The sequence below is a fragment of the Hipposideros armiger genome, unplaced genomic scaffold, assembly GCF_001890085.2.
Source record: "Hipposideros armiger isolate ML-2016 unplaced genomic scaffold, ASM189008v1 scaffold_692, whole genome shotgun sequence".
NCBI classification, from domain to species: domain Eukaryota; kingdom Metazoa; phylum Chordata; class Mammalia; order Chiroptera; family Hipposideridae; genus Hipposideros; species Hipposideros armiger.
In genome coordinates this window covers 960,982-988,583 of record NW_017732042.1, presented here as the reverse complement: position 1 = coordinate 988,583, position 27,602 = coordinate 960,982, and the positions used below count along the sequence as shown (strand labels likewise).

Sequence of the window (27,602 nt, the reverse complement as noted above, 5' to 3'; positions counted from 1 at the left end):
TCTAGTATGTACTGATTAAGTAGGTCTAGAGTAGGACTTTGAAATCTGAATTTGAAAGTCTCCAGGTGATTCAATGCAGGTGATCCAAGAATCACATTGTATAAATTTTTTTTTTTTTAAGATTTTATTGGGGAATTGGAGGAGGGGAACAGCGCTGGGGAATTGGGGGAAGAGGAACAGACAAGTTGCTGTCGTTTTGGTCTTCAGTCTAGTTGTGGAGGACGTTGCTTCACTGGCCCAAGTTGGTATTATCATTGCGCTCTTCCCAGGCGAGGCAGATCAGTCGCCGGCTTCTGGACGGCCGCTCACAGCGGCTCTTGGCAGCTCACACCAGCTGCCAGCCGCTCACGCTGGCTGCCAGCCACACACAGTAGCTTATGGCAGCCACTGCAGCAGGGGCTGCAGCCTACGCGGTTGTAGGTGACTCACAGCAGCCCAGCTCCAGGTTGAGCTGTTGTTCACCATCTTAGCTGTAGAGGGCAGTGTCACTGGCCCTAATGTGGGATCCCAACCAGGGTCCTGCTGCTCAGAGTTGGCTTCCCAAGCCAGCTCTTAACCAATGTGCCACTGGGCCGGCCCACATTGTATAAATTTGACTTGAGGCAAGATAGTGTAGAGTTGAAGGGCCCAAGATCTGGCCTTATATTCCGGGTTTGAACCCTGGCTCCATTACTAGATTTGTAACTTTGGACAAGTATTCTTTCTCTGTGCCTCAATTTCTTCATCTTAAAGATAAGAATGCTTATAATAGTAGCTTTCTCATAGGGAAGCTGCAAATATTCAGTGACGTGATTTATGTAAAGCTACAGCACATACACAACACGTGTTAATTTCTGAACAAGTATTTACCATTATTATTTTTTTTCAAGTCCTCATTGCCATCCCTAACCCCACTCCCACCAGAGGAAGAAATAATGGTATTGGATATAGCAATTTGTCACCACAGTATTTTCACTGTGGGTGATATTCGGACTGTGCTTTGAGAATCCCTACTCCAAAGCCATTCTCCTCCCATCACTCTTCTGATACCCTGGCTGTGGACTGAGCTTCTTCCAATAAACCCCTTTGCCTTTCTCATCTTCCTTTCCTCCTCAGTTCCTCTCTTACATGGCATGCTGCCCTCCTTCTCCACCCCATTGAAAGCTGTTTGGCTCCAGATGTGTCCTGGAAAGTAAAAACAAACAGGAAGTCTGTTGTGGAGTCCTGTAGGCACCTGGATTCCTGCAGAAGATCACAGAATTTGGTGCTCTGGGACTTAGGAGTAAGCTTCAGAGGCAGAAGGGAACTGAAGCTTCTGCTTCCCAGGCTTTAACCATGGAAACATGCTGTCTTCCTGGGAAACAGCGACATCCTATGCAAAGGCCTGCTTGAAGCCCAGGATGAGTGTGTGGGCAAAGGAAGCTCTGTCCTGCATGAATTCTTGCAGGCACTTCCAAGTCTAGATGGCATCTCCAAGTGACCATAAGCAGGTGGAATGGGGAGAGGTAAGGATGGGATGAAGTAATTCAACCAAGGACACAAAAGGAAAGCACAGGAAGTCAACTTTCAAACAGCAGTGGTGCTAGTTTTTGAGAACCAAGGACCAGGGCTCCCCTGGGAGAAAGGCAGAGTCAGCTCTCTGAGCGGCCGAGCCAGTCCAGTCTCCTCCCAGTCACTCAACCCTCCAAAGAACCATTGTTTCCTGCCTTCCCCTCTCCTCCCAGTGCAGCTGAAATGGAGAATCCATGGGATGTGCTGGAGGAAGGGATGGAGAAATTCTTCCTGAAGAAAAAATTGGCAAATCCTGGTTTGATTCCAGCTTGGCCTACAGTGTCTTTACTGTACCTCAGAATTTCCTGCCCCAAAGCAGAGTTGTATCTGGCCTATCAAAATCCACCTGTTGGTCAAGGACACCATATACCATGTCATACCTGCAACCTTCTGACTCCCTCTCCCAACACACACTCACACACACACACACACACACACACACACACACACTAGGGTTGCCAGATAAAATAGAGGACACCAAGTTAAATTTGAATTTCAGATTAATGCTAAATATTTTTTTAGTATAAGTTTGTCCCAAATATTGCATTGGCACATGCTAATCCTAAAAAATTACTTGTTGTGGGCCGGCTGAGTGGCACATTGGTTAAGAGTTGGCTTGGGACACCAACTCTAAGCAGCAGGGCCCTGGTTCGGATCCCATATGAGGGCCAGTGATGCTGAGCCCTCTACAGCTAAGATGATAACAACAGCTCAACATGAAGCTGGGCTGCTGGGAGTCGCCTGTGACGGCATAGGCTACAGTGGGGCTGCAGTGGGCTGCCATGAGCTACCGTGAGTGGCTGGCAGCCAGCGTGAGTGGCTGCAGCTGGTGTGTGTTGCCGTGAGCCGCCGAGAGTGGCCATTCAATGGCCTGCAGGCGACTGCCTCACCCAGGAAGAGAGCAATGATAATACCAACATGGGCCAGTGAAGCGCCGTCCTCTACAACTAGATTGAAGAACAAAAGGACAGCAACTTGTCTGTTCCCCTTCCCTATTCCTCAACGCTGTTCCCCTCCTCCAATTCCCCCAATAAAATCTTAATAAAAAAAATTACTCGTTGTTAATCTGATACTCAAGTTTAACTGGATATCCTGTATTTTTATTTGCTAAATCTAGCAACCCTGGGCCAGCCAAGTGGCTCAGTTGGTTAAGAGCTTGCTCAAGAGTGCGAGCTCTGAGCAACAGCGGTTTGAGTCCTGGCCCAAGCTGAGCAGCTGCTGAGCTGCCAACAGGTGGCAGGATGGCTCAGCTAAAAAAATTAATTCATTCATTCATTAAAAATAAATAAATAAATAAATAAATAAATAAATAATCTAGCAAACCTACCCCACACCCCTTCAGAATCGCCCTCCTCCAGGCTCACCACAGGACTTTGCATGAACCTGTAGTTGTGTCAGTCGGTTCTATCCTTAGCTGAGAAACTTTGGTCAAGTCTGCCCCAATAGACTGAAAGGTCTCTGAAGGTAAGGCCCAGGCCCTGTCCACGATCTCTGGGGCTCCGTTCCAGGGGTATCCACTTTTTAGAGATGTGCATAAGGGCACCCACAGAGAGGGAGCATGGATGGGCAAAGAAATCCATCCTCAACTCTATGCCCCCAGCAGAGTCCTGGCACAGGGCTGTGCCATTGAAAGGGGTCTTTTTCTCATTGGCCTGCCAGAGGAGCATCTGTTTCTAATTGGTTTGCCCAGAATGAGTGTCCCCTTTTCATTGGTTTGTTGGGAGGTGGGTAGGGCCTATTCCAATTACTCCACTCACAGGAGCACTTGTTTCCCAGAAGGCTGGCTAATAAAAGAGCCTTTTAAAAATTCCTCCACCAGAGTGGCTGGCACTGTTATCTAAATACCGTATTTCCCCATGTATAAGACGTTCCCATGTATAAGACGCACCTTAATTTGGGGGCCCGCAATTTGAAAAAAAATGTATTATATAAAGTTATTGAACTCAAGTTTTATTCATCATAAAATTCATACAACTCCTCATCACTGTCAGAACTCCCAACCATTAGCTTGTCCTCATCTATGTCTGATGATGAATCACTGTCTTCATATATTGCCTCGTTCTCAGCAGGAAATGCAAGTAAAAAAATCTACAACCACTGTATAAGACACACCCAGTTTTTAGAGCCCAAATTTTTCAAAAAAGGGTGTGTCCTATACATGGGGAAATACGGTAACACAAAAAACTTTCTGTGTGCTTCTAAACCTTCTGAAGCCCTGAGCCTTAGGATAAGAACACTGCATTACATTTGCTTAGCACTTTATAGATTCCAAACTACTTTTACATACATCAACTCATCTAACCCACATGACAACCCCCAGAGGTGGGTATCACTGTGCCATTTGCATTTTACAGATTAGCAAATTGAGACTAGAAGACAGACAATAGTAACCTGCACAGTTACTAAGACAGATAATGAAAACGGTTTACTTTTGCTCAGTGTGAGTTTTGCGACGGCTTTCACATAAATCGTTTCACTCCGCCTTTACTAGGACTGTGTGGGATCCTTTACTAGGACTGTGTGGGATCCGTAAAGCCAGGCACTTCACAATCATTTTCTCTTTTAATCTTCATGCAACGCTAGGAACTAAATATCATTTGCTCTCATTTTATTGATGAGAAAACTGACGCTCAAAGTGGTTAAATCCTTTGCCAAAGGTCACAAAGCTTGCAGCTAGTATTTATTTAAATGCGTCCTTTATGATGCCAGGCGCGGTGCTGAGTTCCTTACAGGCATTATTCTCTCACTAAACGCTCCCTACAATGACATGATATTGGTATTCTTATTATCCCCGGTTCCTGATCAGAAAAATAGGTTCAGAGAGGGTGAGTGACTTGCCCAAGACTACTCAGCCAAGAGGTAGTTGAGGCAAGATTCACAAGGCTAGCAAAGAAGTAGATCTGGAACTCAAACTCAAACACTTCTGACCCAGCCCGGGGCTTTCTCTCACAGCCCAGGCAGGCTCTTGCTCCCTGCTATCCTGGGTGAAACAATCAATTGACCCTTTTATAGAAGTCTTAAGTGGCTACAACCACCAGAAGACCCTTCTTCCCGGAGAAACGATCTACTGGAGGTGGCGGGCGAGAGAACAGAGAACAGGTCCGCAGGGCGGCGGCGGCAATGGAGTGGGGTGGGTGGGGCCGAAGTGCCGGGCTCCCGCCCCCTGCTCCCTCCCTTCCTCCCTCGCCTTCTAAGTCCGGGGGCCGGTGACCCACTGTGCAGGCACTGTGCGAGCTGGACGACCTTGGACCGGTTCCCAGAGAAGCGCTGCAGAGGACCGGCCCAGCGCGCGGAGCCCGGCCACTGGCACGGCGCAAAGCTGGAGCGTCCGCGGAGACCCCGACACTGCCGACTGCGGGCGGGCTTACCGGTTAGCCAAAGCTCCCCACTGCCCCGTGCTCCGCCGCAGAGACCGCCGGCGAGATGGCCGCGCGTGTCGGCCTCCTGCTGCGCGCCCTGCAGCTGCTGCTATGGGCCGGCCTAGACGCCCAGCTCGCGGAGCGCGTAGGCCAGGAGCTGCGCAAGGAGGCAGAGGTAAGGGGGGCGTGGGGGAGGAGAAGGTCCGCGTGCTCAACACCGGTCAGAATTTTACCGTCAGGCCACCCAGCCGGTCCCATCTGAGCTGACAATGTGCGTTACCCTCCCGCTGCCCTCTGCACCCTTCACACTTGCACACAAAGAGCCTGGGATAGCGTTCTCCACCCACACCCACACCCACCCACCCCCGTCAGGGCTGGGACCACACAGGCACGCGGATCTGCATTCATTTTCCCAGCCAGGGGAAGGAGGGAACGACAAGATGGGCCAGGCAGGCAAGAGTTGAGAGAGAGACAGAGAGTCCCTGTGCCCCAGCTTGTCACGGAGCCACTTCCCCTCACCGCCTAATCTGGGGACACTTGGCAGTTCATTAATCGGATGCCCCGGGCCCTCCCCGGGTGTCAGACATTGTGGAGGCCCCCAGATTGGTGCGGTGGAGAGAATACCACTGACTGGGCTGGGACACCGGTGACAGAACTGGGCGGGTTGCTGCCGCTGACCAGCTTGGGCAAGTCAGTTCCTAAGCTCAGAACAAGTTTCTTCAACTATAAAATGGGTGAGAGTAATGTATGTACTCTCCAGAATTGCTTCTAAAAAAAAAAAGAGTTGCTTCTAAGGAGCTTTAAACAGTGTTCTGGACTGAACCTCAGAAAAGGGGACAGGGAAGTGGAGATGAACCTTGAAGATTTCCTATTTCATTTTCCTCCTTTGGGCTCAACTGCTTGCTGTAGGTTGCACAAGGGGGGACTGAGGTAGGAGTGGGGGTGGACTTGGGGCATCTATTTTCTAGATTTAGGTGACTTTACATCAGTATCATTTCTTTCTTCCCCAAAGAAGCATCTCTGTGTTTTTAGCTCTTCTCAAGAATAGGACTGGGGTCTCCACTATTCTAAGGAGAAGAGATGCGAATAAATTCTAAATTACTGAGCCCATTGCTCTACCCTGAGACTCTTGCTCCCCTCAGAGCATCATACCTGCTCTAAAACTGCCAGTTGAGAGCTTCTCAGCATCCTCCCAATCCCCTTCTCCAGAAAAGGCAGGCTGAATTGGGGAAACCTGCAGAATGAGGAAGGCCCCCTCCGAATCACCCTTCCTTCCATCAATCAACCAGCTCCTATCAGTGCTTTGGAATATCTGAGAATGACCCTGCTTCAACAAGGAGGTCCTCTCTCAAACTCCCTCCCCGCTCCCCTTCTAAGCACTGGTCTCTTGCTCAATGCTCTCTGCTTTTGCACATTTGAGAATTGCTTTGTTTCTCTAAATTTAGAATATTAAAAGCGCAGGATCCTTGTGACTCCAGGAGAAAGCTTCTGTCTACCAAGCCAAGTTTTGTTAAGGGTCCCACCCCACCTCCTCCCAAGTCCAGGTCCCAGGCAATCCCTGGCAGGAGAACAGAGACACTACCTCTGCACCCGTGCCTGCGGTGGCCCCAGATGGAGAGAATTTCATCTTAGGATGTGCCTGGAAAACATAAAATATTTAGCAGATTGAGTCTCTTTTAGTCTATTTAACATAGCTGGGGGGAGGGGATTTTTAACACTGACAACAATAAATAATTTAAAAGCATAAAAGAAACTCTGGAAATGTGTAATGGGTGTGCATGTGTCTCTATATGCCTATGCATCTACATACGTAAGCATGTACTGGGGGTGCCAAAAAATGTATACAAGTGGACACTTTGGTCAATGTTGCTCAAGCAGTAGTTCACCATAATCAGAAGTGTCTGGATGCTGACGGTAACCACTTTGAGCACCTCTTGTAATTGCAGAAGTCAAACGTGACTTGTATTAGTCTTTTGTTATTGGTATATATTGAGTATTACAATTTTAATACAGTTTTCCTTTCTTAAAATTTATCTACATTTTTTGGGCATCCCCTGTATATACAAAGTGTGTGTGTGTGTGTGTGTGTGTGTGTATGTGTGTGTCTATATGTGTTTCTGTATATGGTCAATTGCATGGGCTTCAGCATCAGACAGATCTGTGTACAAATCTTAGGTTAAACCTCTATGAACCTCAGTTTTCTTATCTATACAATGAGGGTTGATAATGCCTATTTCACAAGATTATTGTGTGGTTTCATTAACATCAGCACAGTGCCTAGTATATACAAAGCAGTCTGTAAAAGAAAGTTGCTCTCAGTGTTGTTAGAATCTTTATCATTATTTTAGAGAACAGGGCTTCAGATTAAAGTCCTGGCTTGGTGGCTAGCTCTCCTAAACAAATAACACAAGACAAAATATTTAAGGCAACTATTTTCAGCATTGAACAACAGGCAGTACAGGGCAATAATTCCTGAGATGGTATTGCAGTTACTACGGCTATATTACGAATTACCCTGAAACTTAGTGAAGTAAAACAACCATTTACTATGTTCATAGAGACTGTGGATGAGAATTTCAAGCAGAGCACGTCAGGGCAGCTTGTCTCTTCTCTACAATGTCTGGATGTGGAATCATCTGAAAGCTGTGTACTCACCTGTCTGGTAGTTGTTGGCTGTCAGCTGGGGGCCTCAGTTATCCATATGGGCTTATCCACATGGTCTCTTCACGTCGGGTAGTTTGGGCTGCCTCAATACATGGTGTCTGGGTCTCCATCCAGAAGGAGGAGAAGGAGAAAAGGAGAAGAAGAAAAAGTTGTGTCCTCTTTATGATCTAGACTAGGAAGTTGCATAGCCTCACTTCTGCTGTACTCCATTGGATGGAGCAGACACAAACCTCAGGTCAAGGGGATAGAACACAGACCCCACAATTGGTGGGAGGAATGTTGAAGTCACATTGTAAGAAAAATATGGGAATAGGAAATGTGTGGTCATTTAAGGAAATGCAACCATCCACAGACGGCAACCACACAAAGTGAGGCCCATGATCACCCCTGCTCTTGGCTCGGGTATAAATAATTCCCTGAACGCAGCAGCGCAGAGAGCTAGACCCCAGCAAAGCACAACAGTCCTGCTGAACTCATGGGCAAAGGTCAGAGTTCAGGACATAGAAGAAAAGAAATAATAAAAACAAGCTGTGTGATCTTAAGCTAGTCCCTTCACTTCAGGCTGCAGTTTCCTCTGTAAAATACGGGAGTTAGAGATCTTAAATGACTTTTAAGATTCTCTCTCCAGCACTAACATTTTTTGGCTTTGATGTGTCTGCATGCATGTACCTATGTGTGTGTGTGCAATTCCTCTGCCTGTGTGTCCATGTCTGTCTGTGCTCCCATGTCTCTGTGTGTATCCCTGTGCCCTGTGTGCACGGCTGTATGTGTCCCCTGGGTGCACACAAAGTAATAAAGTTGAAGGCTTTCCGGAGCGGGCTTTGCCTGGGAGGAGACTGATGGCTTACAAAGCTGCATTATGAACAAGTTCATTGTTGCCCTTAGGGAAACCAGGGCTGCTCAAACACTAGTGAGTAGGAAGGGCCTCCACTGCTGAGTTGCAAAACTGAGAGTTAATGAATGACATCACCACCCTGCCCCCCACCCCCATTCCCAGCCAGGCCCTACCCTGTTCTCAGGCAACACAGACTATCCCAAGGGATCTATCTACCATGCTTTGCTCGGACCTTCTTTAGAACTACCAGGCAGTATGTCCAGGACCTCCCTTCCACTCGGTGGTATATGCATAACCGCACAGCTACGCCTGGTGTGCTGTCCAACAAGGAGCTGGGGAGTTTGTTTCTCTGGGGAGACACTGGAGGTTCTGTGGCGTATCCACCCGCAGATGCAGTGTCTGTTTCTCATACCCCAGAGCCACTCATTTGAGTTTTTGTGAGTCAGAAACGCAGAAGCCAGGGTGTAGAAGGCGTTCCCAAGAGCTCAGCTCAGTGACTCTGTGAACACAAGTACAGAAGAGACTCTGAAGGGTTCCAAAGGACCATGAGTTGGTGGAAAAGCAGTTGTCAACCCAGCTTGAAAACCAAGAAATCTATTAAAAGATGGGTGGTGGAAGCAGGACCAAAGAAAAGAAATTCTCCCTAAACCCAGCCTTGGTCAGGGCGTTATTTTATGCCTTACACTTAGCCCCACAAGCCAAGTGAAGACCACGGATTCCTACAGCATGGTTATTTGACATCAGGAAAAGTACAAGAGGGTCTGGATGGAGGCTGGCCAGCTAATGTTTTCCAACTTCCTTAAGGATGGAAAATGAAGGAGCAGGGATTATAGTAAGAGGCATTTAGGTTACACCCAGACAGAACTTTGTGAATATGACACCAGGAGGAGTAGAGAGAGGGAGTCAGACAGAGGGAAGGGCAAATGGAAGGGGGCCCAGCTGACCCCACTGCCCTGAGACCTTCGATAGACCCCAGGGGCCAGAGAGCAAAAGCAACGATTCCTGGAAGCAGATGTTTGTCTTTGTGAAAGAACATGCTTGAGTCCTGTTGACTACCTGTGGCTTGTCAGAAGTCTGATTTGGGGTGTGACGGGAGATGTGACCCCGGCCTCCACTGCAAACTGAGTCCACCCGCTGAGCCGCTTCTCTCTCTGCCTTGTCCCTGCACCTGCTTGCAGAGGACACAGAAAGAATCCAGCTAGAAAAATCCCCAGTTTTGCCTTTTTCTCATTGGAGGGCCATCTCCCAGGGTAGAGAGCAGGTTGGCCCCTGCTTTTTCCATTTTAAAGTCTCTGAGTCACTAGTTTAAATGTGATATAAAACATCCTGGATAGGTGTCAGAGGATTTGGATTCAAGTATTGGTTCCGTCTCTCACTAAGACCCTTTACCAAGATCTTTACCAAGATCTTGCACTGCCCTGAGACTTACTTTGCTCATCTTTAAAATGGGAATAACAACACCTGTCCTGCCTATGTTCTTGCTAGGTGATTGTGAAGCTCAAAAGTCTAATCCCCTTAACACTCTACAATAGTCAAGGACTCACTGTGCTCCTGATTAGCAGAAAATACTTTTATTTACAGCACACACAAGGCAGAATTCCAGCTATTATCCCTTGCATCTTGACGTGGCTAATAATGCAAAAGATGTATTGAATGATAAACTCAGTCACTACAGAAAGACTAAAATTATAATGAAACATATTAGGAGATGGAATAACTCCCAGGGAAAGCACCATGGCTTCTGTGTGAGCATGCCATTTTGCAATTTTTTAATTCCTGGTTTCATTTTTGCTGCTGCAGTCCTTTGCTATGGAGTGTGGATGTGAGACTGGGAGCCGCCCCTCCTAGACTTCCAGCAAGAACGCTTTGTAACTATAGAGGGAAAAAGAATGTTTTTAATGGGACAGTTATCATAAAGCTTTCCCAAAGCCTCCTTACTGGATTTTCACGATGCTCCTGTAAGAAACATAAGCAGTATTCTTACCCCCATATTATACTTTGGGGCACAGAGAAGTTAAGTAACTGTCATAGTTCATACAGGTAATCAGTTGTAGAAGCAAGGCTACAATAACAGACAGACCTGGAGTAGAGCTTTGCTCTAATCCAACCCCCTCATTTTACAGAAGAGGAAACTGAGGCCCAGAGAGGCACAGGACTTGCCTAAAGGCACACAGCTAGCAGCAGCACCAGGAATAAAACTCAAGACACTTAACCCAGTGCTCTTGCCCTGTCAGGTCAGTGACTCAGAGTTCCAGACTTGGCCCTGGATTCATTTTGCCACACCTTATTGTAGTCTTGCCCTGCTCAGAAATGGCCAGACTTTTTCTTTCCCTCTGGCACTGAATGGGCTGGACCCTACACACCCACCTACGACAAGTCAGGACGGATACAGGACTAGAACCCCCAGCGTTCTGATTCCGCTCAGCTTCCTAGGTCCCAGGTAGAATTGTTGTTGTTTTACCCAAACACCACAGCCACTCCCAGGGCTTTTCAGAGGTGACTTCCCAGGAAAGCGGCCCCAGCCGTGGGTGAGGCAAGTTGGCACCAGGTTTAGGCCCCAGCAGGGTGAATCACCAAAGGGGCACAGCTCTCCAGCTTCCTCTCCACTCAGTGCAAGCCTTGGGCTCCCCAAGAAAGAGGATGGGTGGGGAACAAGGGACAGAGAAAACCTGGTGTTTGAATTGCAAGGCAGAGAGGAGCAGCCTGGGTATTACCTCCATGAAGGAGGGCGAGGTGACCATGGGTGGAGCTCAGAGAATCCCTGCATGGACACAGGCCCCCAGGAAAACCGCAGCTGGGAAGGGAAATGACTCCTCCAAGGCAGTTAGTATCGAGCTGGGATGAGAACGAGAGCTCCACCTCCCAGTCCTGCGTCTTTTCCTGGGATCCCTTTGTCTTGCTGTCCCCTGCCCCACACCCCCGCTCTGATGCAGACAGGGGTGTTACACTTTGCAGGGGGAAACTGAGGCACAGCAAATGGGCTCACAGAAGAGGCGTAGGGATAGCTCCAGAAGCAGAGGGTGTTTCAACTCCGCCTCCTCCTCACCAGGGACGTGAGTCTGCCCCCCTCAACAGAACTTTAGAGCCCTCAGCACTGATGGTAGTAAGGGGACTCTTCCTTGTAATTAAAACATTTTTTAAATATAGGTATATTAAACATAAAGTACATATAAGGGAGTTCTTAAGTCCTGACAATCTTCATGATAATACTTCAGGGCTTTTATGGAAATATAAAATGTCAAATTCTTAAAATTTCTTTTTTTTTTCATTCTTTTGGTGTATCTTGGCTGGTGCCCTGGACACGTGCTCACTACGTCCCAGGAATTCAGCTATGCAACCCACAGGGTCTCAGAGACAAGTCAGGAGAAAGGCCCAAGATTTCCCCTCTGATGGACCCATCCATGAAAAAGACCTCCACCCCCATCCTGCCCTCCACCCCACCTTTTCTTCCAAAGCACCAGGCACAGGCCCAGCCAGGAAACAGGAGACGCCGCCCGCTGCTAGTTAATTTCCCCTCCCTCCCATTTTGGCTTCATAGTTCCAGAGCTGGAGCCAACAACCTGATAAGTTCTGGGTGGGTTTGGGGGGAGGGGCACAGGGAGTGCCAGCCTGTTGGCCTGTGACCCAGTCTCTCCCTAATTACTCAGCAAAACGGCTTGTAAGCAGACATTAATTAATTCTCTGGCTTCCCTTACAAAGCTGCTATCTCCATCTTCACCTGGGGAAAGAGAAGCGGCAAAGAAAAGAGCCAGGCACCTGGTTGGGAGGAGGCAATTCTGTGATAGAGCACCTGAATTGAGAACAGAGGTGCTAACTGCCTATTTAAAGCAGTTCCCATCTTACACATGGGTTGCATTCCAAAAGTCTGTTGTTAATTTTCCCTCTAAGGTAAATCAACTAGATCCCTGTTTATTGACCACTTACTATATACCAAAAACTAGGCTAGATGTGCACTGCTTCATTTAATCCTTCTGAGAATCTCGTAGGGTTTCTCTTGTTCTCACATTGTGGGCAAAGGAATGGAGGCTCAGAGAAGTTAAGTATTTGTCCCTGGCCACACACCAGAATCAAGATCGGGAACAGAGTCTGGTTTCCAAGTCCGGTGGCTATTTCCATGATGTCACACTATATTGAGCTGTAAATAGTCTTCCAGATTAAGCCACGAGATCGCCATTATGTATCCCCAAATAGTGTACATAAGCAAAGAGAAAAAAGAAAACAGTAGTGCTGAAATTCTAATAAATTAGTGCAGAAAAACAATAAAATGGAGCCTGGACAGTTCTGTCTTCTAAAATAAGGGTTCCTTGGGCCGGCCGAGTGGCGCATTTGTTAAGAGCTGGCTTGGGACGCCAGAGGGCCCCGGTTCAGATCCAGTGACACTGCCCTCTACAGCTAAGATGCTGAACAACAGCTCAACCTGGAGCTGGGCTGCCGTGAGTTGCTGGCGACGGCGTAGGCTGCAGCCCCTATTGCAGTGGGTTGCCATGGGCTACCGTGTGTAGCCAGCAGCCAGCGTGAGTGGCCAGCAGCCGCCGTGAGCGGCCATCCAGAAGCCGGCGACTGATCTGCCTCGCCCGGGAAGAGCGCAATGATGGTGCCAACTTGGGCCAGTGAAGCAACGTCCTCCACAACTAGACTGAAGAACAAAACGACAGCAACTTGTCTGTTCCCCTTACCCCAATTCCCCAATAAAAATCTTAAAATAATAATAATAATAATAATAATAATAATAATAATAATAATAATAAATAAAATAAGGGTTCCTTATGGAAAGTGGCTTTATTGAGAAGAGGACGTGGAGGTCACAAAAGATGGATGCAGTGAAATTCAAAAAGAGGAGGCTGGACACTTGCAGAGGCTTAGGGGCTTGCCAGTCCTGGCTCATGTCTAGTTTCATTCCCATTTTGTGCCTTTTCCTTGAGGTAGCAGCTACGATTGGAGTTGATTTAAGACATACAGCAAAGGAAAGTGAGTAAGAGAACAAGGAAGACAGAAAATTATTTCTGCGTGGGTAACACAGCAAGAAAGGGTCAAAATTAAGAGACAGTGTGTGTCTGTATTAGAATTAAGCAGCTAAAGAATCCATTCATGGGGCTTTATCAGTGAGAAGGGCAAACAAGGAGCCAAGCACATCACTTCCCCCTCAGTGGAGGACTGGTGACAGGTGAGGACAATGAGTCACATGCTTCTCTCCATTGGCTTCCAAGAACTTGGTTGCTGAGAGAGCAGCTTCCAGATATGTGAGGGCAGGAAGTGAGTAAAAGGTGTCTGGACAGTGGGATGTTTTCATTATACTAATTTCCCCTGAGGGTCTCATCCAGGTCCTCAGCTTCACACCATCTACAGGCTGAAAGATTCCAGCTTCTCTGAGCTCCAGGGTCATACAACCAGGGCCACTTGACCTTATGGAGTTCATTTTAATCCCACCGCCCGCATCTGTTCCTCCCTCAGGCTTCCTCATACAGTAAATGGCATCACCCTCCAAGACAAAAATTTAGGAGCCATCCTGGATTCCTCCCTTTCTTTCATTCCCCACAATTAATCCACCATGAAGATGAAAATAAAAGTCACTTTTCTTACCCTGGCTGACGGTATGCCTCTCTCTCTCCCTGAAGTCATCACGTGCCCTGCTGCTTCACATTCACTAAGCTTCAGCCTTCCTTCTTCTGTTCCTTAAACGCGCAACGTCATTCCTAACTCAGGGTTTTTGCATTTGCTGCGCCCTCTACACGGACCGCCCTTTCCCACCTCCGTGCATAGCTAGGTACTTCTCGCTCTTTAGAACTCAGATCAAATATCAGCTCTTCAGAGCATCCTTTTCTGACCTCTTGATGTAAAGTTTCTCTCTAAATTATTATTTTTTTTGAAAATATGTTTCTCAGCTCTCATTCTTTTTTTTCTAAAGATTTTTATTGGGGAATTGGGGGATGGGAACAGCGCTGAGGAATTGGGAGGAGAACAGAGAAGTTGCTGTCCTTTTGTTCTTCAGTCTAGTTGTGGAGGACATTGCTTCACTGGCCCAAGTTGGCACCATCATTGCGCTCTTCCCGCTCACTGCGGCTGCTGGCCGCTCAAGCTGGCTGCTGGCTACACCCGGTAGCCCATGGCAACCCACTGCAGCCTACGCCGCCGCCGGTGACTCAAGGCAGCCTAGTTCCAGGTTGAGCTGTTGTTCAGCATCTTAGCTGTAGAGGGCAGTGTCACTGGCCCTCATACGTGGGATCCAAACCGGGGCCCTCTGGCATCCCAAGCCAGCTCTTAATCAATGCGCCACTCGACCGGCCCTCTAAATTATTCTTAATCACATCACCTGGTTTCTTTTCTTTATAGCACTGAAACTCTCTCCTTTATTTATTTGTTACCTGTGCTTTTATTGGTTGTCTTTATCCATATAGGCTTCTTTAGGGGTGTCTTGTTGACCATTGCACCTGGCAAGGTACCTAGTACACTGCATGAATTAACAAATGAATGAGTGAAAGGAGAAAGTTGCAGGTTTCTAATTCAAAAAGTACTTTTCTGAAGAGTTAAGTTTTTATATAAACCCTGGGGTTGAGGGTAAGTGCATTTGTTGTTCTTGAGCCTTAAATATATCCGTATTTTGGGAGAGGAGAATTAATTGTTTAGGAAGAAGCCAGAACTAGATAAATAATTCCCAATCCATGCATGGCAGAGCCTGTAGGTGATCAGCTCAATTCTTGATCAATACTAGGAAACTTCTTAGAGAGGTGAGATGTGTCAGGGGCAGAGTTGAGGCATATGCATAGTGCATATTTACATAATACATATTATAATAGTTACTCTGTATGGAGCCCCAATTAGGCAACAGGCATTATGCTAAGTACTTTATATTCACTATTGTGATTAATTCTCACACACACATAAAAAAAAAAAAGCACCCTGTAAAGTAGGTACTATTTCTAAGCCCGTGTTACAGATGAGAAGCCGGTGGTTTAGAGATGTAGCTTGCTAAGTGGGATTCAAATACAGGCCAGCCTGACTCCAGAGCCCATAACTCTACTGTCCAGATGCCCTGCTAGCATCCTGACAATGCCATGAGATACGTAGGGTAGGGACTGTTTGGCTAGTTTTAGAAATAAGGAAGCTTAGGTTCAGAAACATTGAGTGACTTGCCAAAGACCATCCAGCTAGTCATTGGTGGCCTGGAACTGAGTCCACATCCTTCTGACTTTGATCCCAGGACTCTTTCTGCTATGTAGCTCATAGACCCTGTTGTGACAAGGGCTGAAACCAAGCATGATGTATGTGCCATGGATGCTTGGAGACCAAGGGAGGAAAAAGGATGCCACACAATGGGAAAAGCTGATGTTCCTCTCTCCCCCAGGCATTCCTGGAGAAGTATGGATATCTCAGTGAGCAGGTCCCCAAAGCTCCCACATCCATGCAATTCAGCAATGCCATCAGGTAGGATGAGGGACATGGAGGACTTGGGGGTGCTGGGGTATAAGTTTGGGTCTCTTCTTCCCTTCTCCTAGAAGCCTGGCCTCCCACATGTGTCCAGAAGGTCACATTCCATTGCTCCCTTCCTCCCCAGCCCCAGCCTCCTGCTGTCTCCAGGGAGGCTCCCTGCCCTCACTCCCCACCCCCCACCCTCCCTTCGTGGTCCTTTATCTCAGTTCCTCCTGACAGGGAGTTCCAGTGGGTGTCCCAGCTGCCCATCAGTGGCATGCTGGACCCCGCCACCCTTCGTCAGATGACACAGCCCCGCTGCGGGGTTGCAGATACTGATAGTCAGGCAGCCTGGACGGAGAGGGTCAGTGCCCTGTTTGCTGGACGGCAGGCCAAAATGAGGCGCAAGAAACGCTTTACAAAGCAAGGTGAGCACTGTGAAAATCTAGCTAGGCTGGGGATGCCCCACACTCCTGACGCCCCATGGCCAGGAAAAACAGCTCAGCCTCAGACTGGGCTTTGTCAGTAACCTCATCCCTAGGGCAGGGGAAGGGAGCCCCGGGGGTCAAATAGGACCTCTGGGACTTGAGGACCGTGTTATAAACACGGACACTTAAATCAGAATTATACCTACGCTGATGAATTTTCATTGTGCAAGTATTTTCCAGAGCAAACCCCACCAAGCCCACTTAACTCCTTGATCCATTTGTTATGCAGGGCAGTAAAACTGTTGCCAACATTTTCCCTTTATATTTTACTGAAGTTATTTTCATTAGAATTGATTCTTTTGCATAAGAATTATTCAACAAAGATGTGATTCACTTTGTTTTGTCCACAGCACATTTTTAACAGCTTTACTGAAACACAATTCACATACCATACAATTTACCCATTTAAAATGTACAATCCAGTGGCTTTTGGTATATTCCCAGAATTGTGCAATGATCACCACAATCCAATTCCAGAACATTTTCCTCACTTCAAAACAGAAACCCCATGCCCAATAGCAGTCACTCCCCAACCTCCCTCCCTCCAGCTTCTGGCAACCACTAATCTACTTTTTGTCTCTATGGATTTGCCTATTCTGAACATTTCATCAGAGCACATTTTACACATTACAGATCCTGCTGCTGTGGCTTTCCTTTTATAGTTCTGGTTTTTTTCTTCCCTTCTCCGCTTCCTCCTGTTTCTCCTTCTTTGACCAAATCCAATCTTCCAGGGTCAAATGTTACAGATGTAAAGATTTATAAAGATTTTATTCTTCATCAATAACACGTCTTGCTGCGTGTGATATTAACATCTTGATTGTTTTTACTACATCTCATTTTCTCTGATCAATTTTTGCAGTTTTCAAGATTTCTAACAAGATGGGCTTGTTTCATCAGTTATTCACCTAGAATTAATTTTACTATGAGCACTTTGGGCGATTGCCTCTTTGAAGTTGCTTTTAAGTACTTTTACCGACGATAACCATGATGAGCAGGACAGAAGGCACATGGTTTCTTTTCATTTCTCAGCTAATTCTAGGAAAATGGTGGGCATTTCCCCTCAGCTGTTGGAGGAGGGCTGTTTCCAGGCGTTTGCCAATCCAGTTCTGCTGTGTCTTACGTCCGGCCACTCTGGGTCCCCAGTGCTGACCGCTGTGTTTCTGGGCAGCAGAGGAGAGGACAAGGTAGAAGGGAGAACAGCATGAGCACAGCAGACCCTGGCAGAGCAGGAAGGGCAGTGTCCCTGGAACTGGAGAACTGGGTTCAGCTGTGCGACCTGAGCTGTTGCTTTGCTGTTTCCTCACCCACGCTCCAGGCCCCCTTGGGTTGCAAAGGAGAGATGGGCTGTGATTACCGAGGGGAAGGGGCTTGTGGGACTACAGTGGGAAATGGGGCAGCCCCAGACCCAGACTCAGCAGTGGCAGGCACTTCCAGGCTACAGGTGGTCTCACAGAGAACTGAGATGATGCCTCCTGGATATTCAGGGCATGACCCTCAGGATGCTTCGTTCTAGCAGCATCTCATCTTATGCCCCAGGGGGGAATCTGATAGAGTCTGTCACTGTCCAATTTGGAGTATCCCTTTTGGACAGAGATCTGGGCTAAGGCACCTCCCAGGCAGGTGACCTCATCCCACCAGCCTAACCCCATTTCACTGTCTGACACTGACCTCTGATCCAGACAGCAGTCTCCAGGTTAGACAGAGAATTTCCCATCTTGGTCACAACATGACCCATAGCAGCTTCATTTCCTTCACCTCCTGGGTGGGAAGACATTCCCTAGAAAGAAGCTGTGGGCTTGGCAGGCACTGAGCACTTCCTTTGCCTTAGGAAAGAAAATGTAATAATAACAGTTAACACACTGAGCATTTATGATGTGCCAAACATGCTTCCAAATGGATTAACTAATGTAATCCTGTAACGACCCTATGAGATAGGTACCATTATTATCCTCACTTACAGATGGGCAAACAGATGGACAAAGGGCTTAGGCAACTTCCTCAGGGCCACCGAGCCTGAGTGTAGCCACGCCTTCTTGTCATTGGGAGGAGTAAGTGAGATTCCAGATGTGGAACACCCCAGAATATGGGTGGGTAGGTGCTTAAAAAACATGTGGATTCCTAGGCCAGTGACTTTCCACTAGGTGGGTGAATGCTGTGCTGATGAAGCTGCCTGCAGGGCAGGCTGGCCTGATAAAAGAAAGGATTCCCAGTTAAACCTGAATTTCAGGTGAACAACAAATAATCATTTGGCTTTTACATACTCGTACTCAAAACATTATTTGTTGTTTACTTGAGGTTCAAGTTTAACCAGGCATCCTGTATTCTGAATTGCTAAACCTGGCAACCTCATTCCAAGTACCCTCCCCTCTGTGCCTGCAGGGCTGATGTTTAAGCCCCACTGCCCCCTCACAGACCTGGTGGGGGTGTGGAGCACGGGGTGGGGTTGGAACTGGGGTGGAAAGCAAGAAGGGAATGGGTGCTTAGTGAGCACCCAGCACAAGCCAGGCAGCTTCACAATGCTTATTTCATTTTTACCATGAGGTAAGTCTTATCAACCCCATTTTGCAAGGGAGGAAACTGAGGCTTGGAGGGATTTCATAATTTGTCATGTAAGGTTGTAAGTAGAGGTATTGAGCTTGTAACCCTTGTTCTTTCCACAGCGTCAGTTGCCTGTTGGGAGTCAAGATGCCTGCCAGGGTCCTCCCCAAGCAAGGAATCTAGCTCTCCCCCTTTCCCCATCTCCTTTTCCTTTTCTCTTCCCTTTTGGATTTTGGTGCAAGGGTGTGTGTAGGGGTATGCAGTGCAAGGTGCTAATATGGCCTGGAGATCACCATGGAAACCAGGCCTGCCTGGCCAGGAGTTTGGGATAGGGCCTGAAGTGGCCAGCCTACTCACTCCAAGGACACAAGTTTGGAAAAAGACAGGGGACGGGGCTCAGGCTGCCGGCCAGCAGTTCCTTCCTGTCTGGCAGGCGCACCAATGACCCACCACCCTGCTCCCTTTCCAAGGAAAATTAGTCATTTTCTCTTAATTCCTATTCCTAGTTGCCCTCTCTATCCTCCCTAAGCGTACACACACACACACACACACACACACACACACACACACACACACACAGAGTTTCACAGAGGATTTTTATCCTGCGAGGTATCACCTTCACTGGCTACCTAGAGTGAGAAAATTGCCCACCCTCCCCGTGTCCTGCCCTTAGAGGGATGGGCACCCTAGCTGCAAAGAGGCAGAAGGATCTGCCTCATAGTGTTCTAGAAGCTTGAAGGTTGGGGTGGGGGTGGGGGAGCGGTCTGGGAGTTCAGAGTCGGTTACCCACAGCAGGGGATGAGAGCCCAGCAGCAGCCAGTCCAGTGTCCAGTGAAGACTTACAGGCACTAGAAGTGTTACTGGCACATAATGAACCCTTCTGCGGCGCCTCCAGGCCTTCCCTCCCTTAGAATCCTTCTCTTTTTCCTCCCTGAGGGTTGGTCACTGGCTAGGAGGGGCTGGGTGGCTGCCAGGCCAAACAGGCCTGAGGAGGCAGCATTGCCTTGAATGGAGCTTTGCTCAGGGGTGGGAGAAGGGACGTTCCCCTCCCTCACTTCCACGGGGGGATGGGGGAGGGAAAGGGCGCCTCTGCTCTCTAAGACTCTCCCTTCCATCTGGAGGGTTTTTTTAGCTCGCGCAGAGCCCCTGCTTTGACCCAAAGGAGCGGTGTTTAGGCAAATTTATAAGCCTTGAGTCTTAGCAAACATGCCTGCTTTTCTGTGTGGTATAGTGGAAAGTGCATTGAATTAGGTGTCAGGGCCTGGTCTCCTAGTCCCTCCGTCTGTGACCCTGGGGAGTTCCCTTTCTCTGGTCTCAATTTCCCCAAGGTAGAGGAGAGGTTGGATAAAGGGACCACCACAACTTCACTCCTCCTGTCTGGTTCAGGCAAGGACTTCCCCAGGACACAGGGGCAGGAGGCCTGAACCTTCAGCTGCCCCACCAAGGGGAGAGGAAGCTGTGCCCACTAGCCTGGCCTTCTTGCACAGCCAGGCCTTCCCACTTGTTTCATGTGCCCCAGGGATTAGGTCCATCTGGGAAACTGAGACCCAAAAGACAACATGAATCTTGTGTGCTCCTGTGCCCGGGAGTCCTGCGTTAGAGCTGCGAGTCTTCCACTTGGGGTCACAATCTCAGCTTGCAGAGCTCAGAATAGACCATGAGAAACTCAGAATATGGGTCTTCTAAGCACCCTGGTCCTGGGTGTGTGGTGAGCTACAACTGGACCCAGACTGGCTGACCTGGGGCTCCAGCAAGAGGCCCGACTGTCAGGCCTTAGGGAGGAATTGCAGTTTTGGGCAAAGGAATAGAAACACTTAACTAAGTGGAGATGGAAAAATTTCTCTTGGTCAGTGACAAAACACACCCTTTGTTCTTATTTGTTTTCACCTCAGAACTCTCCAGAGTCCCTAAGGAAGTGAGGGGGAGGGCAAGGGGTCAGGGAAGGACCTGGAATAAGTGGGTCTTGTGGTTGCTTGTCAGCGCAGTCTGCAGACACTGGAAAGGGAGGCAGCTGGAGGGTGTGAAGGGTGGAGAGGAAGAGGGAGGGGGCAGTCTGTCTGTGACCACGATGGGCAGGAGCCAGGATTTGCTGACAGCAAGAGGCGCGGAGTGGTTTTCAGGCTCAACCCAGGCTGGGGAAGAAGATCCCAGACCAGAAGTTTCTTCAGGTTGGGAGCTTTTCCTGGACAGAGTTGCATCTTCCCCATCATATCGGGACTCCCTCAGGCCAAGCCACTAGACCGGGGACTTTCTAGGACAAGGGTAGTCCTATCTGTCTAAGAGCAGTGTCACCCCAACCAAATGGGGGGCTCCCAAGGCACGGGCTGTCTTTCCCACCAGATCAGGGGCTCCCTGGGGGAAGGCCTATCTCCCCAGCATATGTGTTCTGCAGCAGGTGTGACTAATGCGGCCTCTCTGGGTGGCAGGCAGCAAGTGGTACAAGCAGCACCTGTCCTACCGCCTGGTGAACTGGCCCCAGCACCTGCCTGAGCCGGCAGTTCGGGGAGCTGTGCGCGCCGCCTTCCAGCTGTGGAGCAACGTCTCGGCCCTGGAGTTCTGGGAGGCCCCAGCCACAGTCCCTGCTGACATCCGCCTCACCTTCTTCCAAGGGGACCACAACGATGGGCTGGGCAACGCCTTTGATGGCCCAGGTGCTGACGCAGAGCCTCTGTCCCACGTGGCAGGAGGGGAACCCACCTAGGAGAGGTAGTCTGTGGAGGGCAACGGAGCATCTGCACCTTCATTCCCCTCATCTATAGAATGGAAACAACCATCCTGCCCTATTACGTGCCACATGGCTGGAGGGATGGTCAGATGCGGTTCCGCATGGAAAGCACTTTACAAACTCTAAAGAGTATTATCTACTCAGGGAGAATCTTCGGAGGTCCTATTATCCATCCCCTGCCTCTAGACAAGCCTGCGCCTCCCTTGTTCTCCAGGAGTGGATGTTCTCCATACCAAGGCCCTAAAAACATCCAGAGGTCGCCACGACCCTACTCCAGCCTTCCCCTCACACCCACTACCGCAGTCACTGCCACAGGGCAGGAGGCATGCTACCGCCTACCTACCACAGAAATGCTTCACCACGCACAGCCCACATGGTTCTCCTGCTTAGCCCCAACCTGAAGGCTTCTGGCTGCGATTTAAGTTGCTTTCCTCCCATTCTGCCCAACGCTGGCTTTCAGAACCTAAATGCAGGCTCTCCAGCATCCTCCTAATTCTTCCCACTAAGGAAGAAAGAAGCCTGATCAGACCCCTGCAGGTGGGGACTTAAGCCATTATGGGCCCCCACTCCCTTGCACTCTCCTGCTTTCCATCAAGCCCTCTTAGAGCAAAGCCCACTTCCAGGCCCTGCTGCCGGGCCCACGGTAGAACTGGAAGAAATCTAGGCTTTTCAAGACTCCACATGTAAGACACACGTGCTTGCATGTAACTCACTTCACCCACGATGTCTACATGAGATGTTCATGTCCATACCCAGGTGGAGACTGGTAGCTAAGACAGCACTGGACTGGGAGTCAGAGCTCTGATTTGGGACAGGTGCTTTGTCAAAAACCTGCCCATCTGTCTCCCAGGATTAGTGTGAGAGTTGACTGGAAAGGGTTAACACTGCTCAAAGCGCATTCAAATTAGGAGCATGTGGCCAACTCTTCATGCCCCAGGAGGCTCTCCTGTAATGGCAGCCTCTGGAACTTTGTTGGTTCCAGTTGGCCCGGGCTCCAAGAAAGCAATGCTGGAAGGCCCCTCCATAGGCTTCAAGGCTGGCATTACCACAGTGCAGTTTGCTGACCCCTGCCCCTGCAGAAAGCGAATCGAGAGGTGAGGCACTTGCAATTATATAACTGAGAAGCTCTATCTGGGGCACGATACAAGCTTGAGAATCACTGATCCAGCCCAACTTCCTCTGTTTGCTTATGTACAAGCAGGGAGGTAGAGACCCACAGAGGGGCCCTGGCAGAGGAGAGGCTAGAATGCAAGAATATCTGTACTTTTTGTTAACGAAAATATACCTACACGTAAACACAGCCAGTGCCCGGATCAAGAAACAACTTTACTAACAGCCCAGAAGGTCCCATCATGCCCCGTTCCGGGCTAACCATTATACCTACTCCTACATCTTTTCGAAAAGCATTCCTATATAGCATTTATTGTGTGCTAGGCACTAAGCAGTATATGTAACATACACAGATACACACATCCCTTTTTAATCCTCAGAACAACCCTGTGAGGAAGAACCGCATTATCATCATTCCCGTTTTCAGATCAGGAAGCTAAGACACAGAGGGGTTAAGCTACTTGCCCAGAGTCACAAGGCTAGTAAATGGTAAAAACCGGGTTGGAACCCAGGCAGTGTGACCCCATGCTGTATGTACATCACGCTGCTTCTTAGTCGTGCATACCCCGCGATCTAGTAATGTGTTCACTGTCCCACTCTTCAGATTCTGCCAGATTGAATTAGGAGAGAAATTATTCAGCAGAAAACAGCCACACACACTCCAAAGGCAACGGTGCCTGGGCGGTGGGAACTTGGCGTGATGGGCGGTCGTTCCTCCTGACCCTCTGCTACGCCTGCAGGGGGCGCCCTGGCGCACGCCTTCCTTCCCCGCCGAGGCGAAGCGCACTTTGACCAAGATGAGCACTGGTCCCTGAGCCGCCGCCGCGGGCGCAACCTGTTCGTGGTGCTAGCCCATGAAATCGGCCACACGCTCGGCCTTACCCACTCACCCGCGCCGCGTGCGCTCATGGCGCCCTACTACAAGAGGCTGGGCCGCGACGCGCTGCTCAGCTGGGACGACGTGCTGGCCGTGCAGAGCCTGTATGGTGAGCCCCCGGCTGTGCCCGCTAATGGTCCCACCCTTGCCCCAGGCCTCCCTTTCCCTGCAGTGCTTAGGGACCGACTCCTCAAATTGCACCCCCATCCTAAGCGCAGGAATCTCGCCTCCCACTGTCACCGGTCCTTCCAAATCCTGAAGCCTCAGGCTCCCCACAAATCTGAACAACCTCTGGCCCCTGTTCCCCCATGCCTGCGGTCTATCGATCCCAACCAATTCCTGTGCAGTCCTTTGCGTTCCAATTCCTGATTCCTACCCAACCTCTGATCTCGGCAGTTCCTCTCACATCCCTGCCCCGTTACCCAGATCCAATACGAGGTCCCATCTCTTCCCCATCCCAGACTCCAGAGCCCTCATTCCTGCTCTCAGCTACACTTTCTATCCCCCAACCTCCACCTTCATGATGCTGATACTCACTTTCCCCTAAGCCTGGGCCTCTGCCTGGTGGTGGACTCGGACAAGGTCTTCTATCCTAGAATGACCTGGCCACCCAGGGACCTGCCTGGATCCCAGGCCCACCTCAGCGCTTGGGGCTGTCTCCCTCAGAGTGTGTGGTGTGATGGGCAGGGCCAGAAGCTCTGAGTTCAAGTCTCTTTTCCATTCCTGATTAGTAATTGCTCTTGGGCAAAGCATTTCCCTTCTGAGAGCCTTCAGTTAGTTATACCTTCTGAGGAATGGATAATAATTGAGGCTCTGCTTACCTCACAGGGCTATTGTACTAATGGGTATGACCATGCTTTGTAGCCTAAGAAACCTACACAAGTGTAATAATAACAGCTGCTATCTCATGAGTGTCTACCTTGGGCCAGGCATTTAACATACAACACACCCACGAGTTAAGTATCTTTTTGTCCATAGATGAGGAGAATGGGGATCAGGGAGGTTAGGCAACTTGTCCAAGGTCACATAGCTAGGAACTTGCAGACCAGGATTCAGGAACTGGTGCTAAATTCTAAGCTTGTTGGACTTTGCCTCAGTCTCATAAGTGAAGTGTAACGATGTAATTATTATAAGTACTGTAATTATCACAGCCTGGGCCCCTGAACTCGTGCCATCTGCTTTGTCCAAGACTCAGAGAAGAGGATCTCTGCACTTCTTAGTGCCAAACCCTTGTTTGAACTCCCACTCCAATTTTATCTCAGTAGGTTCCTCTTTCCCAGACTGTTTGATAGGCGAGAGGACATCTGAGTTTAGAGCTATGGTTAACACCAACAGCCAAGGATAGTTCTAACCCCCACCCCACCCCACCCCTGATCTCCTTTCCTGCCCTCATATCAGAAAATGATGAAAGGAACCAAGGGGGAGGTCTTGAGCCCTCAACCACTTCCCCAACCAGTGTGCATTCTCTCTCTCTTCACCTTCCCCATGAAGGGAAGCCCCAGGGGCGTTCTGTGGCCATCCAGCTTCCGGGAAAGCTGTTCACTGACTTTGAGTCCTGGGACCCCCACAGACCTCAGGGAAAGGACTCAGAAACCCCGGGTCCTAAATATTGCCACTCTTCCTTCGATGCCGTCACTGTAGGTAAGATGGTCCCACCATGCCTTGCTTCCTTCTTCCCTCCTCCCCCACATCTTCAGGGGTCCCCAGAGCTGGAGTACAAGGTGGGGGGAGGGATGAAGGATAAAATCCAGAAATCCCACGCCACAAGCATTCTGCAGGGCAGCAAACCCATGCCAAGCAACACGCTGCTTTCACCTGTGCACTTTCCCTTCTGCCCCAGCTGTGCACGCTACATCCTCTCTCATCAGTTTGGGAACCTGGGTTCAAGGAACGCACCTTCTCTGGAAGGAAAGTAGGAAGCTCATGGTCACTGCTCAACGCTCTTGTTTCTCTGGGCAGACGGGCAACAGCGACTGTACATTTTCCAAGGGAGCCATTTCTGGGAGGTGACAACTGATGGCAACGTCTCAGAACCCCGTCCACTGCAGGAAAGGTGGGCAGGGCTGCCCCCCCACATTGAGGCTGCTGCAGTGTCGTTGGAGGATGGAGACTTCTATTTCTTTAAAGGTACCAGCCCTGGGACAGATGAGAAAACTGAGACCTAGAGAGGGAAGGTGTCCTACCCAAGATCAAAAGACGGGGAAGCATCTCAATTCCAATCCAAACCTGTGGCCCCAGGAAACTCCACCAGGAGATTCTTTCAGTCAGTGGTGGATTTGGGAGGTGGTGGTGGTCAGGGAGGAGGTGTCAAGATTGTCCTAGGGAGAGAGGGTAGGAGAGTTTCAGAGAAGACTCCAGAGGGAAGCAGAGGACTGACTGTTCCTGAGCTCTGCATTCAGCAGAAAGTGTGCCTTCCTAGGAATCCTGGCTGTGTGAAGTTGGGCACGTTAATTCTTGGAGCTTGAAGTTCTTGAATGGGGAAAACAGTTTTTCAGGTTTGCTGGGTGAAGAGAACATGATGTCTGAGGAGTGTGCAGTATATTAATTCAGTAAAGTCCATCCATTCATTCAACAAATAGTGAGTGCCTTCTATGCACTAGACATGGTTGGAAGTGTTGGGATACAGTACTGAACAAAACAAAACTCCCTGTCCTCCTAAAACTATTGGTAGTAACGACAGTGAAGTAAGCCCCTGGCCTTCCCTAGAGTCCAGTCCTCAGCCAGGGAGGGGACCCGGCTACCTAGGCAGCGGTAGATAGGTGCCTTAAGCACTATCTGCCCTCTGCTGACACCTGCTGGAAGTTTAGGCCACAACAGCCTCCTTACTCTATAAGCATTAGTATGATCCATTTGGATTAACCACCTTGGGCTCCAACACAAGGGGCAGCAGGGGTATGAGGGAACAGGTGCAGAGGAGCAGAGGAGGACGAAAGAGCGAGAGCTGCCAGCTCACCCTGGCTCTTCCAATGCCCCACAGGGAGTCGATGCTGGAGGTTTCGGGGCCCCAAGCCAATGTGGGGTTCACCACAGCTGTGCCGAGCAGGGGGGCTGCCCCGCCACCCGGATGCGGCCCTCTTCTTCCCTCCTCTGAGCCGCCTCGTCCTCTTCAAGGGTGCCCGCTACTATGTGCTGGCCCGAGGGGGACTGCAGGTGGAGTCCTACTACCCCCGAGGCCTGCAGGACTGGGGTGGTGTCCCTGAAGAGGTCAGCGGCGCCCTGCCCCGACCAGATGGCTCCGTCATCTTCTTCAGAGATGACCGCTACTGGCGCCTTGACCAGGCCAAACTGCGGGTGATGGCCTCGGGCCGCTGGGCGGCAGAGCTGCCCTGGATGGGCTGCTGGCACGCCAACTCGGGGGGCGCCCTGTTCTGAAGGCACCGCCACCTCTCAGTGAACTGTTGGTGCCCTCATGATCAACACGTGTTCCCTGCCCCAGGGGCAGAAACTGTCTTGGAAGCCTGACTCCCTGAAGAAGACCCAGCAAAGAAATCGGTGTTTTTTTCCCTGGAGAACGTGGCATTGTCTCTGCTGTCCCCACCACAAGGAGGTGGGGCTGGGATCACTCCAAGGAGAAGCCAAAAAGGGTCCCAGACCGTTTCCCCCAAGGACTCTTTCTTCCCCAAGCCTTGGGGATTTTGTTTCTTCCACTAAAGGTGCAGTTCCTGTCTATGAGGCGGCAGCAGTGGGCAACCAGGGACGATGCTAATCTCAATGGAGAGGTTGGGACCACTTTGCGAGACTGTTGCCTCACCTTCAGGACCTCCTGGCTCAGTCCTTGGAGAATTGTGTCATATTTAATCAGAGGCCCTACCTCAGGAAGCCTGGATGGGTTAGGACAAGGGTCTCCAACCTCAGAGGCCCTGAGTGGGTGGTCAGGACTCAGACCGAGAAGGAGACTGATACAGGCCTGCTGGGCCCTGGCTTTTTGTGGGAAGCTGGAATAAAGAGGTGTCCCCAGTGGTGGGCCAGGAGGCACAAATCAGTCTTCCTTGGAATGGTTTCCAGTGAGAGGTAGGTAGGCATGGATGCCGCAGAGGCTGAGACCATGTTCTACCCGGCCAAGCCCAAA

General features: G+C 49.6%; 1 protein-coding gene and 1 long non-coding RNA gene across 3 annotated transcripts; one reads left to right on the top strand and one right to left on the bottom strand.

The window, feature by feature from the left end:
- Positions 1-540: 540 nt before the first annotated feature.
- Positions 541-8,128, bottom strand: LOC109373179 (uncharacterized). 2 transcript variants are annotated; one of them, XR_002122169.1, is made up of 3 exons: positions 7,545-8,128; positions 6,472-6,528; positions 541-1,164 (listed from the first exon to the last, which is right to left on the bottom strand). It is a non-coding gene; the product is annotated as an uncharacterized LOC109373179 (long non-coding RNA). The 2 variants fall into 2 exon arrangements; XR_002122170.1 differs by lacking the exon at positions 541-1,164 and adding an exon at positions 5,995-6,123.
- On the top strand, positions 4,739-27,551 carry MMP28 (matrix metallopeptidase 28). The gene is made up of 8 exons (XM_019626871.1): positions 4,739-5,064; positions 15,731-15,810; positions 16,036-16,223; positions 21,248-21,472; positions 23,397-23,642; positions 25,025-25,174; positions 25,493-25,660; positions 26,511-27,551. Exons 1-8 carry the CDS (start codon positions 4,954-4,956, stop codon positions 26,903-26,905), a joined length of 1,563 nt encoding a protein of 520 aa, XP_019482416.1. The 5' UTR covers positions 4,739-4,953; the 3' UTR covers positions 26,906-27,551.
- Positions 27,552-27,602: the final 51 nt, after the last annotated feature.